This window comes from Myodes glareolus, chromosome 11 (genome assembly GCF_982192425.1).
Source record: "Myodes glareolus chromosome 11, mMyoGla1.1, whole genome shotgun sequence".
NCBI lineage: Eukaryota > Metazoa > Chordata > Mammalia > Rodentia > Cricetidae > Myodes > Myodes glareolus.
Genome location: NC_142036.1, coordinates 38,806,526 through 38,822,113, shown reverse-complemented (window position 1 = coordinate 38,822,113; position 15,588 = coordinate 38,806,526). Strand labels below are relative to the sequence as shown.

At 49.4% G+C, this 15,588-nt stretch overlaps 2 protein-coding genes across 6 annotated transcripts in view; one reads left to right on the top strand and one right to left on the bottom strand.

Moving 5' to 3' along the window:
• Pomt2 (protein O-mannosyltransferase 2) overlaps positions 1–2,380 on the bottom strand; it is a 45,091-nt gene extending 42,711 nt beyond the window's left edge. For 2 of the 3 annotated variants that reach the window (XM_048449292.3, XM_085697346.2), the window contains exon 1: positions 1,923–2,380. In XM_048449292.3, the coding sequence (XP_048305249.3) occupies positions 1,923–2,380 (458 nt within the window). Of the gene's footprint in view, positions 1–1,432; positions 1,573–1,922 lie in introns of those variants that run through there. The other variant, XM_048449293.3, reaches the window with a different exon arrangement.
• Positions 2,381–2,468: 88 nt separating this feature from the next.
• On the top strand, positions 2,469–12,539 carry Gstz1 (glutathione S-transferase zeta 1). Of its 3 annotated transcripts, none has more exons than XM_048449294.3 (9): positions 2,469–2,608; positions 5,623–5,674; positions 6,798–6,865; positions 7,471–7,551; positions 7,820–7,945; positions 9,555–9,633; positions 10,132–10,184; positions 11,120–11,169; positions 11,839–12,539. In XM_048449294.3, the coding sequence occupies exons 1-9, from the start codon at positions 2,594–2,596 to the stop codon at positions 11,963–11,965; spliced, it is 651 nt and encodes a 216-aa protein (XP_048305251.3). In that variant the 5' UTR covers positions 2,469–2,593; the 3' UTR covers positions 11,966–12,539. The 3 variants fall into 3 exon arrangements, with proteins under 3 accessions (XP_048305251.3, XP_048305252.3, XP_048305253.3); XM_048449295.3 differs by lacking the exon at positions 2,469–2,608 and adding an exon at positions 5,228–5,374; XM_048449296.3 differs by lacking the exon at positions 2,469–2,608 and adding an exon at positions 5,340–5,486.
• Positions 12,540–15,588: the final 3,049 nt, after the last annotated feature.

The following is a 15,588-nucleotide window of genomic DNA, read 5'->3' as shown; positions in this document are numbered from 1 at the left end:
AATTACCAGGAAAAAAAGGTAAGGAAAAAGCTTACAAAGCTGCTTAGGAAAATTAGTTTCCATGACCATGATCTGTCTTTCTTCTTAGAGACACTGTAGATCAGCAGAGAAGGGTAAGAAAACGGGACAATATTCAAATTTAATCCTAGTTTCATCTCCTGGAATGTCTTACTAGAGCCAGATGGCCAAGAACATAAACACAATGGCACTTAGCTGAGTACATGTCTTCCTACACTGCCCACCTGTGTCAGAGAGAAAACACAATAGGTCTCTGAGTTTTCTACCAATGCCTGTTGTAATAAAGTCTGGATATAAACAGGGTACAAAGGGAGAGACGGTAAATGGAAACTGGCATTGGACACACTACCACCACGGGCGGAGTTATAGGACAGAAACAACCTCAAGAGTTGAGGAAGAAAGGCACTAGCGTTCTGGAGATGTACAGTGAATGGAAACATTAACTCTCTCTGTCCCCTAAGTCAAACCCCAGAGCTCCGCAACATTCAGATGGGCCACCTACACTAAGTGGCAGCTGATGACAGAAACTCAACCTGTGGTTGGGAACAGAAAAACTCATGTGGATGGTCACAGGCAGCCTTGAGCTACTCAGATGTGGCTGATGACATCAGTACCAACGCCTCAAAAAGCAGCTCCCAGGTATATGTGCTATTACACAGATGGCACAATGTTCTGTCTATCTCACTGTACAGAGTGTATCATACACTCTTCCCTAAAGAGCTAAGGACACAGTCACTGAGGCTGCAACTACTCAATATACTGCCCATGGGTCTTAACCAAACCAATGCAGCAGAGGCCTAAATCAAACTAAATGATGATCCAGATAAAACCAAACTGAATGATCTGCATCTCTGTAGATAATTTTAGTATATAAGGAATGGGCCACCAAATGTCTCTCCGTAAGTGTTGTAATTATTGGCAATGATACCAATGAACAGAACTGCTATGCACGGGACTTAATGGGTAGTTTAGTACCTTAGAGTACATTCATGCTGTCTGAAATGAGACTTGCTGGTCCCTTACCCATAGGAGGCTGAATCCAGGACCCTGAAGGATACAGCTGAGGTAAATACCCAAGGTCGGCATCACCCTGCTGCTTGGAGTCTCCCTGACACTGTATGAGACAAACTGAACAGATTTGGTTTCTGCCTCTGTCAGCCACGCTAATCGGAGCAGCTGACAGAGCTGCCTATGAACATGGACATCTGCTAGGAGCCAAGGCCATCTGTGACTGCGGGGTAATAAAGCCTGTTGGGAGAGGGAGTCCTCCATCAACGTCTTGTACATCCACACACGGGCCAAGATGGTATCTAGAATGTCCTGACTGCATTTGACCTGGGCCGTATCTTAGGGCTGTGCTTGCAACTAGCAAACCTGACATATGGCAATGTCTCTCTAGAACAGGGTGACTTACCGCTTGTGATAAAAACACATTTCCCAAACTTGTCATTCCTTGGACTGCAGGTGCAGTCATCTCTTTGGGCATCTCATGTCATCCAGTGGGACCTGGCAGGGGATGAAAGAACCTAACTCCAAAGATGCTGATATCTTTGAAAACCAGACCTTGGGAAATTATGCACTATAAATTTACTATTTTCTGAGGAGAGTTCAAAGCACTTCTGAGCCTAGACATGAGAGCCTCTTCTGCAGACCTTGAGACCCACTAGCCCCCATCAGAGCAAACCTATTCTTTTCAGAGACTGGACTTTAGAGAAGCGGCCCCTCGCTTCCTCCTTCTACCCCCCCCCCCCCGCACTCCCGCCAAAAAAAGTTCCTCAGTTACCCCCACAGACCGGTCGCGCCTCCGGTGAATCCCGCCCCCTCCGTGCCCTCAGGCCAATCAGAGGGAGGCGTCCCTCCCTCCCAGTTGCCATGGTGCCCGCCAAGTCCCTTCTGCCACTTACCAGATGTGCGCCGGCTGGTCCAGCCGGTGAAAGCGGGTAGCGAAGGACAGCAGCGTCACCACAGCCAGCGTGGCCCACCGGCCTGCCGCCTCGAAGCTCCTCGAGCTCCAAGTAGGCCGTTTAGGGCTCCGTGCTGCAACCCGGCGGACCGTGTCCCGGCCCACGGCCCTGGCAGCCTGCGGCGCGCAGCGGCCCCTCCGGGGACGCAGCTCGGAACCCGTTAGGCCTCCGCCTATGGCCGGCGGCATCCTCCCCTTTCTGAGGATTACCCTCCGGACCGGAGTCGCGCTGGGTCTTGTCCGCAACCCTGTCCAAGAGTCATAGGAGGGCGTCTCGAGGTGCCCTGGGATTTGTAGTTCCCTCCGCTTGCCGCGGAGCGCCGGGCCCCGGACTCTGGGCGGGGCGGGAAGTGTAGTGGCCGCCCGGGCCGCTAGGAAGCGGCCTGAGGCGTAAAGCATTGCGGGAAGCGGAGGGACGCTAAGGATGGTGAAACGCGGGACGGCTCAGGAACTACAACTCCCAGCAGCGCGGGAGGCGGAGGCGGGGGCGAGGCCAGGGCCAACCCGACGGAGGGTAACCCATCTAGCCCGACCCTCGCTCTTTGGACCCCGCTAGGCCTCAGTCATCTTCTAGTCCCCGAGAACTGACTTTCTTGACTGGCCGAGTAGGAGATGCAAGTCGCGAAGGTCTGTGCCGCACCTCCGGGGCTGAGGGTCGCTACTTAGAAACACGGAGAACAGCCGGGGAACGAGGGGGCCGCTGAGAGCGCGCCTCTCTGCACGGCTCCACAACGACTCCCGGCATGCTGTGCGCCGGGTCACTCTGCACCTGCGCGCTGGCCGCCAGCGCTAAGTAGTCGGTCTGATTGAGGTGGGAAGGTTCAGATGTTCAGCGTTCTGGGTGGCGTCCGATAAGACCCTTCCGTGCCTCGTGTGTACAGAGCTCTTGTAGGACTTTCAAACGTTTGCAGTTCTGCGGTGCCCTGCGTGCACCTCTCGTCCGCCCTGTTGGCCCAGGCATGCACCAAGGGCAAGGGGAAGATGTGACACTTTCCATCGTTAACTGGTCACTGGTGGTGACTTCCCAGGCTTTTAATTTTGTCTTTATTTTATTTTATTGGTTTTAAGAAACGAGGTGTCATGTAGTTCAACCCGACTTTGAACTCGTGACCCTTCTGCCTTCGCCTTCCAAGTCGCATCTGGAGCCTCCCTGGTTTAAATCGTAGCCCTCTAGTCTATCCTAGAAGCATTGTCTTTTAAGCCATTGGTTGTTTTATAAGCGACTCCGTTGAATCTAATGCATAAAGCTTGAGGCCCGTTGTCTGGGAAGGTGGTACATTAGATGCAACGGACACTGCATCAGGTTAATATTGTGTAGGTTTTCCACATACCGGTGTGGTTTTCGGAATTTGAATCATGTAAGAATTGCTTAAACCCAGCTGGGGATGTATGTAGCTCAGAAGTAACGCCTTGCATGGGCCAAATCTTCCAACAACTACAAACCTGCAAATCAGTTTAAAATTGCCAGAATAATCACAGTGCATATGAGTTGGAAACATTTCTTCCAGGTGCGCTGATTAAACGAACAAACATTCTACTTGATAGTAAAAATGTAGGTGTGCAAGTGCAAATATCACCAGATGGTTTGCAGTTGGTGCGTGGCTGTTATTTCTCTTCCCATGATTTCCTTATCTGTGGTCAGCCTTGGTTCAAGGGAAACCCTGGTTACCTGGAAACTTTCAGAGACAATTGCAAGCCTTTGTGAGTAGCGTGGGGACCTCTCAACACAGCAGAGGGCAGTGAATTCTTTTGTCTAGTATATCCATGCTATCTATTCTCCCCACCTGTTAGGCACTTAATAGACGTTTTAGTGGTTACGCTGTCCCATATTACAGTGCTTGTGTGAGCGGCCCTTGTTTTGCATACTATTGGCCACAAAGTTCAAGAGTACTGATGGCAGCAATTTTATTATAGTAAGTAATAGTAAATTACTGAAATTATTCCATTTCATCATTATTGGTAATCTCTGGCAGTGTCTAACTTATAAATCAAACCTTAGGTATGTATGCATGCTTGTATGCATGTGATAGTTTGTGTCAGTGTGACAAGATCTAGACTCACATAGGAGACAAGCCTCCAGACATAGTTGAGAGTCTCTATGTTAGGCTAACTTGTGGTCATCTCTTTATCAGATGGTTGACGTGGGAGGGTGACATGCTGCTTTGGGTCTGGGCCCATAAAACAAGGAAGTTAGCTGAGCAGCGGCACACATTCATTGTCCTGTCTCCTGCTGAGGATGGGATGGCACCAGCTGTTCCAGGCTACTGTCTTGATTCACACACACACACACACACACACACACACACACACACACACACCCATGGACTGTATCTTGAATTATAACCCCAAATAAATGATTTTCCTTTAGGCTGCCTTTGCTGGGGTATGTTATTATAACAATAGGGATTGAAACTAAGGTGATGTATAAGAAACAAATAATACAGGGTTTGGGTAGTATATGGTTTCAGGCATCCACTGGAGGTCTTTGAAGGCACAACGTGGAGTGTAAGATTATGCTATATAGTTACCACTAGATAAGAACAGAAATTACCTAAGAGATTTGGTTTCTTTCTTAAGGACCATAGGGAGAGTAGTAGCAGTGACCATGACTTTGGTCACCCTTGGTGCAGTCAGTGTATAACACGTTACACGAGGCATTCCTCGGCAGTTCTGATCATGTTTGCCCCTCTCTCGTGGTCAGTGCCTCATAGTAATCCTGATGAGTCACCAAGCTGTGGCTAAATGCCACTGCCCAGCTAGGGGAAAGACCAAAATTCAAAATCTGAAGTACGGTTTCGAAACAAATGCCTTTCACACTCCTAAGTGAGGGGCCATTGGTACTGTGAAACCCAGACAGGGCCCTGTGAAACCCCCAGCTTGCGACTTCACTTTGTGGCAAATGGGCATATCTGCCATCAGTTCGAGAATGGGGAGCTTCAAGGCAATGGACAGCAAAGCATCAGTAAATAAGAAGCTGCTTCTGCCAGGGGCGAAAGGAACTGCTGCCATCATTGAGGGTAGCCTTTTGTTTTATAAACAGAGGAGCTGAAGAACAGAGAAAGCAGGGCTTCGTCTTAGGTCACACGCCGCTGCTTCCTGAATCAGGTCCGGACCCCGAGTCTGCCCACTTTGGGCCCATTCCACTATACACTTTCCCTCAGAGCCAGGCTACACTGTATGCCTGAGTGCCAAACTTGCCCCGGCCAAGAATAAAAGAAACCTCTCACAAGTTGAGAAACTGCCCTTTCTGACCAGAGTCCAGGATCCTTTGGTGTCTGTTTAACCTGCTTTCCCATTGGCTCCTGGGACCCATCCCTTTGGGTTCCTCCCACTGCCTCACAGCTCCCTGAGAGAAGACATTCCTTGGGAGGCCGCAGCACAATGTCTGGCAAGGTAAGGCTAGCACTTGAAAGCTCCTTCCCCTGGAGGACACTTGTACTTCAGGAACTCATAGCAGCAAGACTAGGACCCAAGACAGACCTGAGTTGCCAAGATGCCTGCCCGAGTAAGGAGTCCCAATGCAACAGCAAGAAACTGGGGTTGGGGCCTTTTGCCTGGGAGCTGGTACCTGCTTCCAGCAGGTGCCTACTGCTGGAAACTCAAGCCTAAGTTAATGTCTGCCTCATCCTCTCTCTCCTCAGCCTGTCCTCTATTCCTATTTCCGAAGCTCCTGTACATGGAGAGTTCGAATCGGTAAGAGCTTGGTTTCTGGAAGGATGGGAATGGGGGAGGTGGGGACAGAGGACTTCACCACCACCACCTCCCAGCATCCAGCACCCCATTCCCCTGGAGCCTCTATCTCTGCATGGCACTTCCACCCAGAAAGTCCAACATGAAGACAGTGGGAGTGGGAGGAAGAGGGTTGGTTTTCCCCGTGGGAGTGCCGCTGCTGCCATACAGCACTCCAGAACCCCTTAGCAACCGTGGCCAGAGTAGGTTCACAGGATCCAGAGGTCCCTGGTAACTTGGGGCAGCTGGCCTCCCTCTGTTCTTATTTGATCTGGCTAATCAAACAGAACTGTTTGGACTTGGTCACAGCCTTGGGGAGAGCCGGAACTAGAAGCCTCTGCTCTGGGCCAGGTCTGACCTTTCACTCCCCCGGTGCACAAACTGTTAGCAAAGGTCACCGTGCCCGGCGCCTTTGTGTGCATGCCTCCCTTTCCTCCCCCATTATCATAAGAGAGAGATATTAGTATCCCCATTGTGCAAGACAAGGCACAAAGGTTGAGTAATTTGCCCTCGATCATGCAGCTCCTAAGAGGAAAACTTGAAGCTTGAACCATGTAGTCTGGCTCAAATCCATGTTCACTTGCTTTGATTTGGCACCAGCAATTGGACACTGGCTTTAACCATTGCTAATCTCATATCCTTTCAGTAAACTGAACACCTAGCCATATCCCACACTTTCAACTACTACACAGCGTTGCTTGTCACGTTGGGGAAACTGAGGCAGAGAAACTCATTAAGTTAACCTGCCCAAGGCCGTACATACACCTAACAATTGAATGCGGTAGAATCTGCACCCACACCTTCGATCTCCAGTCTTGCCCTAACTGCAGAGTCATCATCGGTGACTCTCACTTACCCAACAGCCCTCTCCTGGACCCTAGAGGCTCGACCTTGACTGAGCCAGAAGCCAAGGCTATGAGTGCAGTTTTTATAGAGCGTACGTTTTGGCCTCTCTCTCAGTCTAAATTACTTTCACTCCAAAGTAGAGCTGACCAGCAGGGAGGAGGCTCTTGGCATTGCACTGGGAGGGCTGCCTTTGAGAGTCTAGCCAGAAGTCATCCCCTAACTCCGCTCTGGTCTCTTCTAGCTCTGGCATTAAAAGGCATTGACTATGAGATGGTGCCCGTCAACCTCATAAAGGATGGGGGGCAACAGGTAAGGAAGCTGTCCCAGGCCCCCAATATGAGAATTGGTACCAGATGGAACACTGGCTGTGCACTGGAGGAAACCTATATTTCATGGTTCCTATAACTGGGGAGGTTGCTGCTGACTCTCCTGGGCAGCAATGGGAGCCATGGGTAGGGGTCAGGGTATTAGGGTCAGTGCCTGACTTTATGAGAATAGGTGATAATGGGACCTTTCCTTATATTAGACCTTCTCAATGGATGACTGAGGCAGGAGCTGACTTGGTAGCAACATTAAAGGGAACAGGAAGAAGGTGGGCAGTGATGGCACATGCCTTTAATCCCAGTACTTGGGAGGCCACGGCAGTTGGATCTCTGAGTTCTAGGACAGCCAGGGTTTCACAGAGGAAACCCTGTCTCAAAAAAAGTGGGGGAGGACAGGTAAAACCATAAATCCAGACCATTGGAGTAATAGGATACTGCGTGGATCCCCAGAGATTAGCCTTAGGAACCAAGTCCTTCTCTAAGGACGAGAAATATGGATTGATGCTAGGCCTACAGTCTTCCTACTTGCTTGATTGTGCTTTAGGCAACTTAAGCTAGGACACCTAGTCCACCATGGCCTTGTCTCCACAGTTCTCGGAGGAATTTCAGACCCTGAATCCCATGAAGCAAGTGCCAGCCCTGAAGATTGATGGAATCACCCTTGGCCAGTCAGTGAGTAGAGGGTTACAGAGTGGCAGAGTTCTGAATGAGAAGACCTGACATCTCTTCCTAACCCACAAGTGGCTAGACACCAAGCATAATAGGGACTGAGTATATGTTAGAGGGAAAGACAAGGTCTCTGAAAGACCTGTACAGTGCTTCAGTTGAGGAGGGTGCAGAGGTAGTGGTGGTACCATCAGGAAAAGGTAGTTTGCTCTCCTCTGCCCTCTGACCCAGGAATCCCAAGCCCTCTCCCTGCCTCAATGTTCCCTCTGGACAGCTGGCCATCATAGAATACCTGGAAGAGACTCGGCCCACCCCACGTCTCCTGCCTCAGGACCCGCAGAAGAAAGCCATTGTGCGCATGATTTCCGACCTCATCGCTAGTGGCATCCAGCCCCTTCAGGTTAGCACTGTTACATCCGCCCTCTTGTACAACTCTCACACATCCCTTCATGTTCACCAGGATGAGCCAGAGAGAAGCTGGTGGGTGCGGGGAGCAGAGGAACAAAGGTCAGGGGCCTTGACCTAGCCCACATGCAGAAGGTGGCAGGAATCCCAGAAGTCCTTCGTCAGTATGGGTCTCCTAGGAGTATAGGCATGTTTGAGCCAGGGAAACAGGGAGAGTAGCCAGCCTGGGTACAGTCTCCAGTTCCATCTTGGGCAGCTGTTGCTCATTCTCTCTGTGTCATATATGCAGATAGGCCTAGCTTTACCGCACTTTGCTTTGCGGATAATTGCGTTTTAGGTTTATTTATTTATTTATTAAATATACAATCTTCTGTCAGAAGAGGGCACCAGACAGCATTATAGATGGTTGTGATCCACCACATGGTTGCTGGGAATTGAACTCAGGACCTCTGGAAGAGCAGCCAGTGCTCTTAACCTCTGAGTCATTTCTCCAGCCCCGCGTTTTAGTTTTTATTTGGTTTGTTACAAGTTGAAAGGTTATGGCCGCCCTTCATTGAGCAGTGTCATTTTCTAATGATTTTTTATCATTAGTATATTTTAGTAATAAATTATTTTAAAATTAAGATACATTTTCAGACATAGTGACTCTATACACTCAGTAGATCCGCACAGTGTAAATGGAACTTCACTGAGAAACCAAGAAAGTCCATTTAAATTGTTTTATTGTCATATGCTGTTTTCCCTAGTCTGGACCTAAGCCCTGAACTACACAGCATGCCAATACTGGGATTCTTATAAGGTTTCTGTTTTGTTTTTAAAGTAAGTTTTCACCTATAAAATAAAAAGGCAAATATCAGAACCATCTATCTGTGCCAGCTTCTACTTTGTAAGGTAATGGCTCTAAAAAGGAGCAGTGGCTTTGCAGGGTGACAGCTAGGTAGTATCAGACCGAGGATCCTTGTACTCCTGTAACATCTTGCTGTTTTTAACAATGGGGATTGTTCCTTAGTCATAATCGCTAGAAGCCAGTGCAACGCACACACCTGCCTCAGTCCTTACAGTCCCATGCACCCCACCCCCACCCAGGTATCACACAGCCTCTTTTCAAGAGACCAAGTAGGGGAGAGTGTTGGGTGTGAGAGTAATAGGCCTTGGCTTGCAGCTGCATCTGTCGTCAGTCATGCCATCATCCTATGTCCCTAGTCTTGCTAACTGCTACCAAACATCACATGGCTTTCAGAATACTTGGGATAACTGGGGCAGCCCAAGAAGGCGGCTCCTTCCAACTTGAGAGACCTGACAGGAGGAAGGTCCTGGATAGCCCAGAGGCCTGACGGGAGGAAGGTCCTGGATAGCCCAGAGGCCTGACGGGAGGAGGTCCTGGATAGCCCAGAGGCCTGACGGGAGGAGGTCCTGGATAGCCCAGAGGCCTGACGGGAGGAAGGTCCTGGATAGCCCAGAGGCAGGACAGGTAAACAGCTAGAGCAGATGGATACTGAGCTTCCTTCCATGCAGAGGCTTGACAAAGGGACAAACTTAAGCTGACTCCCAGAACAACCAGATTTCTATTTTTCTTTTTTTTTTTCTTCTCTTGAACCATGCAGAACCTGTCTGTCCTGAAGCAAGTGGGAGAGGAGAAGGAGCTGTCTTGGGCCCAGGAGGTTATTACTTCTGGCTTCAATGGTGAGCTGTCCAAGTGGCTTCTCAGAGCAGCGACCCGCACACACATGGCTCTGGGCGCCCGACCCAGCTTCGTAGGCTGCTCTGATCCTGACAGTGGGGTGGATGAGAGGACTGTGGACAGGAAGGTGATGGGCTGGGCCAGTGCTCAAAGGTGGCTTTATGTTCCAGAACTTCTGTGAACCCCAGACCTGGGGGCCTGTGGCCCCACAGTTTGTTGATGGCCCCGCCTCTATTTCACTGAGCACGGTGGCAGTCGAGAGTGCCTGTCCTCAGGATGCTAGGCCCTCTGAGAGCTGTTGCCTTGACCAGCTGCAAGTCTCGTCTATTCTGAGAACAGACAGAGAAGCCACGGGAAACTTTATTCTTAGTCCTGGCTATCATATTCCCTACACCAGACTCTGCCCATGCCCCCAGTCTGTCGCTGAAATGCCCACCATAGCTGTGGAGGCAAGCCCTGGAGAGGCTGATGTAAATATCATCCATATGGTCTCTCCACAGCTCTGGAGAAGATTCTGCGGAGCACAGCAGGAAAGTACTGTGTAGGAGATGAGGTAAGTGTCCCCAGAGCTGCCCACTGTGGCCTCATGCCGACCTCAGGCTGTCGTCCTCCCACTTAGACCCAGCATCTCCTTATCCTAAGAAGATACCTGGAGGGGGCCCCGGGACCAGCCTCTTGGTACACACCTTCCCTCTGGGCAGTTAGTTAGTGCAGACACCTCAGCTCACTCCTGCACTTCCTCCAGAGCAGTGCTTCTCAACCTGTGGGTAGTGACCCCGTTGGGAGTCAGTCTTTTCACAGTGGTCCCATATCACATATCCTGCATATCAGATATTTCCATTATGATTCAGAACAGTAGCAAAATTACAGTTATGAAGCAGCAACGAAATAATTTTATGGCTGGGGGTGCCACAACATGAGAAACTGTACTAAAGGGTTGCAGCATTAGGAAGGTTGAAAACCACTGCACTAGCCATAGGGGGATGTGTTTAGACCAGAGGGGCACACTTCTGAGATGGTGAGGTGGTCCAGGCATCAGCTGAAGGGTAAATGTTTCTCTTCAGGTTTGCACCCTGGAGACTGTAGGACTAAGGAGCCCTAGAACATGCAGACTAAGGCTCTGGGCCTGGGGTAGTCTGCTTCCATGGTTCCTTCTCTGCTAGGAGTCCTCACTAAGTCCCTAGCAGTGGTGGCTTCAACAAGCACACTGACCACCACCAACGCAGTCAGGCCTTCTCTGGCTACCACAAGGTTGGTTGTTAGGGAAACTAGAATATGGCATGGGAGAGATGTTACAGTTCTGGGGGACAAGGACAGGCAGTTCCAGAGGAACTGAGAGGGTGATAGGGATGGTAGAAAAAAACGGAAGCAGACAGGAAGTTGGGTTGGCACCCCAGTACAGCTCCAGTGCAGTCAGCAGTAGCAGCTAGCCTTGCCAGTGAGTCTGGGGTGATTATCCCTGTGCAAACTCCCCTGGTCTTCTTCCAGGTGACCATGGCTGATTTGTGCTTAGCGCCCCAAGTGGCAAATGCTGAAAGGTAAGACAAAGCTCTGCCAACATTCCTTCACGTTCCCCTACTGCCAGGGCCTCCACATTGACACTGAGATAGCATCTCCTGTGAACCCTTCTTTATCTGCCAAGGAGTCACTGCACCAGGCCACACCAGCTGCCCTGGCTAAGCATAGACATGGCAGAAGAAATGATTGAAATGTCTCTACCATGCTCACTGTAGCCTGGGTGGTCCTGTGTAGACAGCCCTCGCTCCTAAGAGGAGGTGGCTTATCTAAGGGACTCGCCCCCAAGCATACCCGCTTGCTGTACCCAGATGTGGAGTGTCTGCTTAGAAGTGAGCTCTGCAAGCTCCCCTGCTGGAAGGCATCGTGCTTGCTATTTGGGACAGGGACATGTACAGCGCATTCCCTCCCCTAAGAAACTATTACTGTGGCTGACAGGACAGTCTACACAAATGCCTGACTCTGGAGTTCACAGCAGTTCTTAGAAAAGAACAGAAGGAGAATGATGCCAGACAATGCCACTCCAGACCCATTTAGAGCATCCCAGAGAATGAGGCACCCCAGGTGGCAGGGCTGCTTTCTGGCCTTGCACTGCAACCCTGGACCTCGTCCAGCCCTGCCTCTGCTTTCCCCACTGCCCACAGCAGTGTCCCTGTGGAAAATCCTGACTTACAAGTGTTTCTCTGCCACAGGTTCAAGGTGGACCTCAGCCACTACCCTACCATCTGTAAAATCAACAAGGCCCTGCTGGCCTTAGAGGCTTTCCAAGTGTCTCACCCCAGGCGACAGCCAGATACACCTGCCGAGCTGCGGGCATAGTTCCCGGATCATGCCTCGTGCACAGGGAAGGGAGTAGGGCTCAGATGCTGGATGAACTGAACAGACTCAGGAACGAATGAGTTGAAGCAGAGGGCTTGAACTTGACCTCTTCCCTGAGGAAGCAGCAGAAACCCTTGGAGTCCATGACATTTCTCTGAGGCTGCCAGTATCAGAGTCTTCTCTAGGGAAATTGAGTTAGTAGAATATATCTCTCCTCCAACTTCATCCTGCCTTAACCCTCTTCTCTGCCATATGTTAGGAGTGGGCAGACATGAGCAGCTTATTAGTAATAGCTAATACTGTCACCTGAGGGAAGGACCTTTAGGAATGTCTGTGGGGTGGGTTATATTGGTGATGCTGAGGTGGGAAGACTCATCATGGGTGGCAGAGGATCCCGGAGCCTTGATGAGTAGAGAAGAGCTGAGCACTAGCGTTTATGTATTCACTGTCGTATGTTGTCTCCTCCTGACTATGGATGCAGCTGTGATCAATACTCCCAGTAATGCCTTGACCTCCCTGCCACTGTAGACTGGAGCCTGGGACTGTGAGCAAGAATAAACCTTTTTCCTTTACATCACTTTCGTCAGGGTATTTCTGTCACAGCAACAGAGAAGCCAAGACCCCTGCTGTCTGTCATGGGCAGCCGTGAGGATGGCATAAAGATGTTGGTTAATGCCTGGCAGATTTACCAAAGTGCCATAGGGGAGCCTGAACTCCTCTTCGTCTCCTCTTCTTGAACTTGACTGCAGAAAACATTTACACTGAGTTTAGTCATTGGTTGAAGACAAGCCTCCCACTTGTTCCACTAGGAATGAGCTGGGTGCCAGAAGATGAACTGTCCTGCTAGCTGGAAAGGGCTCTTAGGAATGTAATGTCTATGGGGGCTTATATTGGTAATTAGCAAGTCTTGTTAACCTTTTGCTCTTCCTAAGGCAAACTTAGCTCCTGATACCCAAAGGCAAGCAAGAGAACTAAGTACAGCCTGCCTGAGATAACTAACCAGATTCAGGGAGGGAAGTTTTAATAGGCAGGAAACGTGCCTAGTGACCAGCTGGGTCCCAGAGCAAAGTGCCACACCGCTGTGGCATGTCCACACCAGCACCAAGAGGTCCACGCCTCTCTCCACCCAATTATTTGTCCTAAGGAGAACTGTCTCTGAACTAGTCCCAGGATCAGGCCTTTTGAGAAAATCCACCACAAATGACGCTGGAAATGGGAAATGGCCTCCTTCATGTGCTGTGTAGACAGCTTGACCAATTCCAGGTCAGATTATTTGGGTGACAGTATATCAGTTGCTCCTCTAGGAAGGGCAAGTCCCAGTACCTGGCACTGTTGGAGATTGAGGTAGTGTCTGTAATGGAAAACAAAATGACCTTTTGTGGCCCAACCCTGATACTTCATTTCTCCTGCACTGCTGTGGCTAACCAGGGAGCTGAGGTCTGTATGTCTTGTTTGACTGGAAACACTGCTCTCAGCTTTTCTCCAGCTCAGTCCCAGGGACTGCCTGGGTTCTGCCCCCACGATGTAGCCTCTCCTCTTAGATGCTCCAGGCTCTGAGCTCTGGGATGACCACTCTTTCTCCCAAGGCTGCTTTTGTCCAAACAAAGCAGAGAGAAGTAAAGGAAGGTAGATATGGCAGTGAGGGAGAAGAGTGGATACCTGGCCTGCCCTCCTGCCATGTGGAACCTTTTCCTAAATTAGTCTAGATCTGGATGGATAAGACCAACTTGGTCTCTCCATAGGAAACTCACAGGAAGCCAGGCGACGGTAGTGCACGCCTTTAATCCAAGCACTGGGGGAGGCAGAGGCAGTCAGATCTCTGTGAGTTCGAGGTCAGCCTGGTCTACAGAGCGAGTTCCAGGACAGGCTCCAAAGCCACACAAAGAAACCCTGTCTTGAAAAACCAAAGAAAGAGAGAAGGGGGGAGAGAAAACAAACACTAATCTGAACCAGAAACCATGGATTACTCATTCTTGATCAAACCCCAAGCCTGGCCTTGCCCCCTTACATATATATTAAATTGGAAGATGTCCTTTCCCTTGCCCTGTAATTCATCTCTGGGGCCCGAGAAGATCATAAAGGCACAAGTACTTGCCCTATATGTACACTTCCTCCAGCAATCGGGCCAGATGGCTACAATGCTTAGTAATAATTGTTCTAAACAGTTTTTAAAAATCTACTCTTCAAACTCAAGTCATCAAATAAATTCTTATATTCAGGGGCAAGATGCATCATCCAACCCAAGACTGTCTGTGTGTTTGTCCCTCTATAACAACATCCCTGAGAGTGGATAATTTGTATAGACATTCATTTTCTCTCAATTCTGGGAGACAGGAAGTCCATGATGGTGATTGTCAGGGGAAGGCTACTGATTCCAGGATAGTGCCATCAACACAGTCTCCCAGTAATAAAAGGGAGCGAACAAAAAAGGTACAAAGTAGTTCCTTCCTGTTTACTTCATAAAACACTAAACCCTATTTACTAAGGCAGAGCCTTTAACACCTCATCACTCCTAAAGGCCTCACCTCTTAACACTGTTGCATTGGGGATTACATCTCTGAATTTTGGAGTTGTCACCAACATTCAAACTGCATCAGTGACTATCACGTTTGTAAGGGGACTCTGCTTCTCAAGAGGGACTTCGCTCAAAATGCTGAGTGGTCAAGTCCTTCCTTCCATCTCATTTGTCAGGTTTGTGAAAACAGCAGACCCCCGGTTCTATAGCAGACCCTGGGTTCTGGTGTGCCTGGGGCCAGAGTGGCCACAGTGGAGGAGGAACACATCTGAGTGGTTCCAACACTCCGCAAATGGTTCAGGAGGAGTAAAACAAGCAGGAAGAAGTTAGAATAAACCGAATAATTCAATCCCTAGTACTGGGTGTGGAGTGTAAAACAAAAAAGCAGATTTCTTCCTGAAAAAGTTTAAGTATCCATTATAGGAAGAGGTAAATGTATCGAGTGAGCAGGTGGATACACATGTTCATTAAGATACTCATTCTAGTCCAGCACAACACTCACCTAGCTCTTGGTTCCAAGGTCAAGCACCATTCTGATTTGTGAACACTCTTTAAGGTTACTGTTGAATGCCAAGAGCTGCAACTCGTGAGCTGCCATGTGACAGGTGAGAATGATTTTTAAAGTTAAAATTTTAAACTTGAAGCAGTGTTCTGTTTACCAATCACTGCTATAAACCTCGTTTCCCCAAACCGAGTTCCCACTTCAGAGTGTTCTGAAATGAATTTTTACATTTTTTAAAACTGTATATATACAAGTGTTTTGTCTGCAGATATGTATGTGCGCCATGTGCTTGCCTGTTGCCTGAAGAGGTCAGAGGAAGACTCGGGGTCCCTTAGAGTAGGAATAGCATGCTGAGCCGGAAATCAAACCCAGGGGCAATGCAAGAACCCAGCGGTGCTCCCAACCACTTGGACATCTCTCCAGCCCCAAAGGTTTTGAAATTTATTTTTATATGCATGGGTGTTTTGGTTGCATGTATGCATATACCATGTGTGTACAATGCCACTGGAGGCCAGAAAAGAATATATCCTCGGGAACTGGAGTTACAGATGGTTGTGAGCCACCATGGGGTCCTGGGAACTGAACCTGGGTCCTCTACAAGAGCAG

Coding starts and splice junctions, on each gene's coding strand:
- Gstz1 (XM_048449294.3), top strand. Junction 7,552..7,819: donor GAATCACCCTTGGCCAGTCA/GTGAGTAGAGGG, acceptor CCCTCTGGACAG/CTGGCCATCATAGAATACCT. Junction 11,170..11,838: donor CAAGTGGCAAATGCTGAAAG/GTAAGACAAAGC, acceptor TCTCTGCCACAG/GTTCAAGGTGGACCTCAGCC.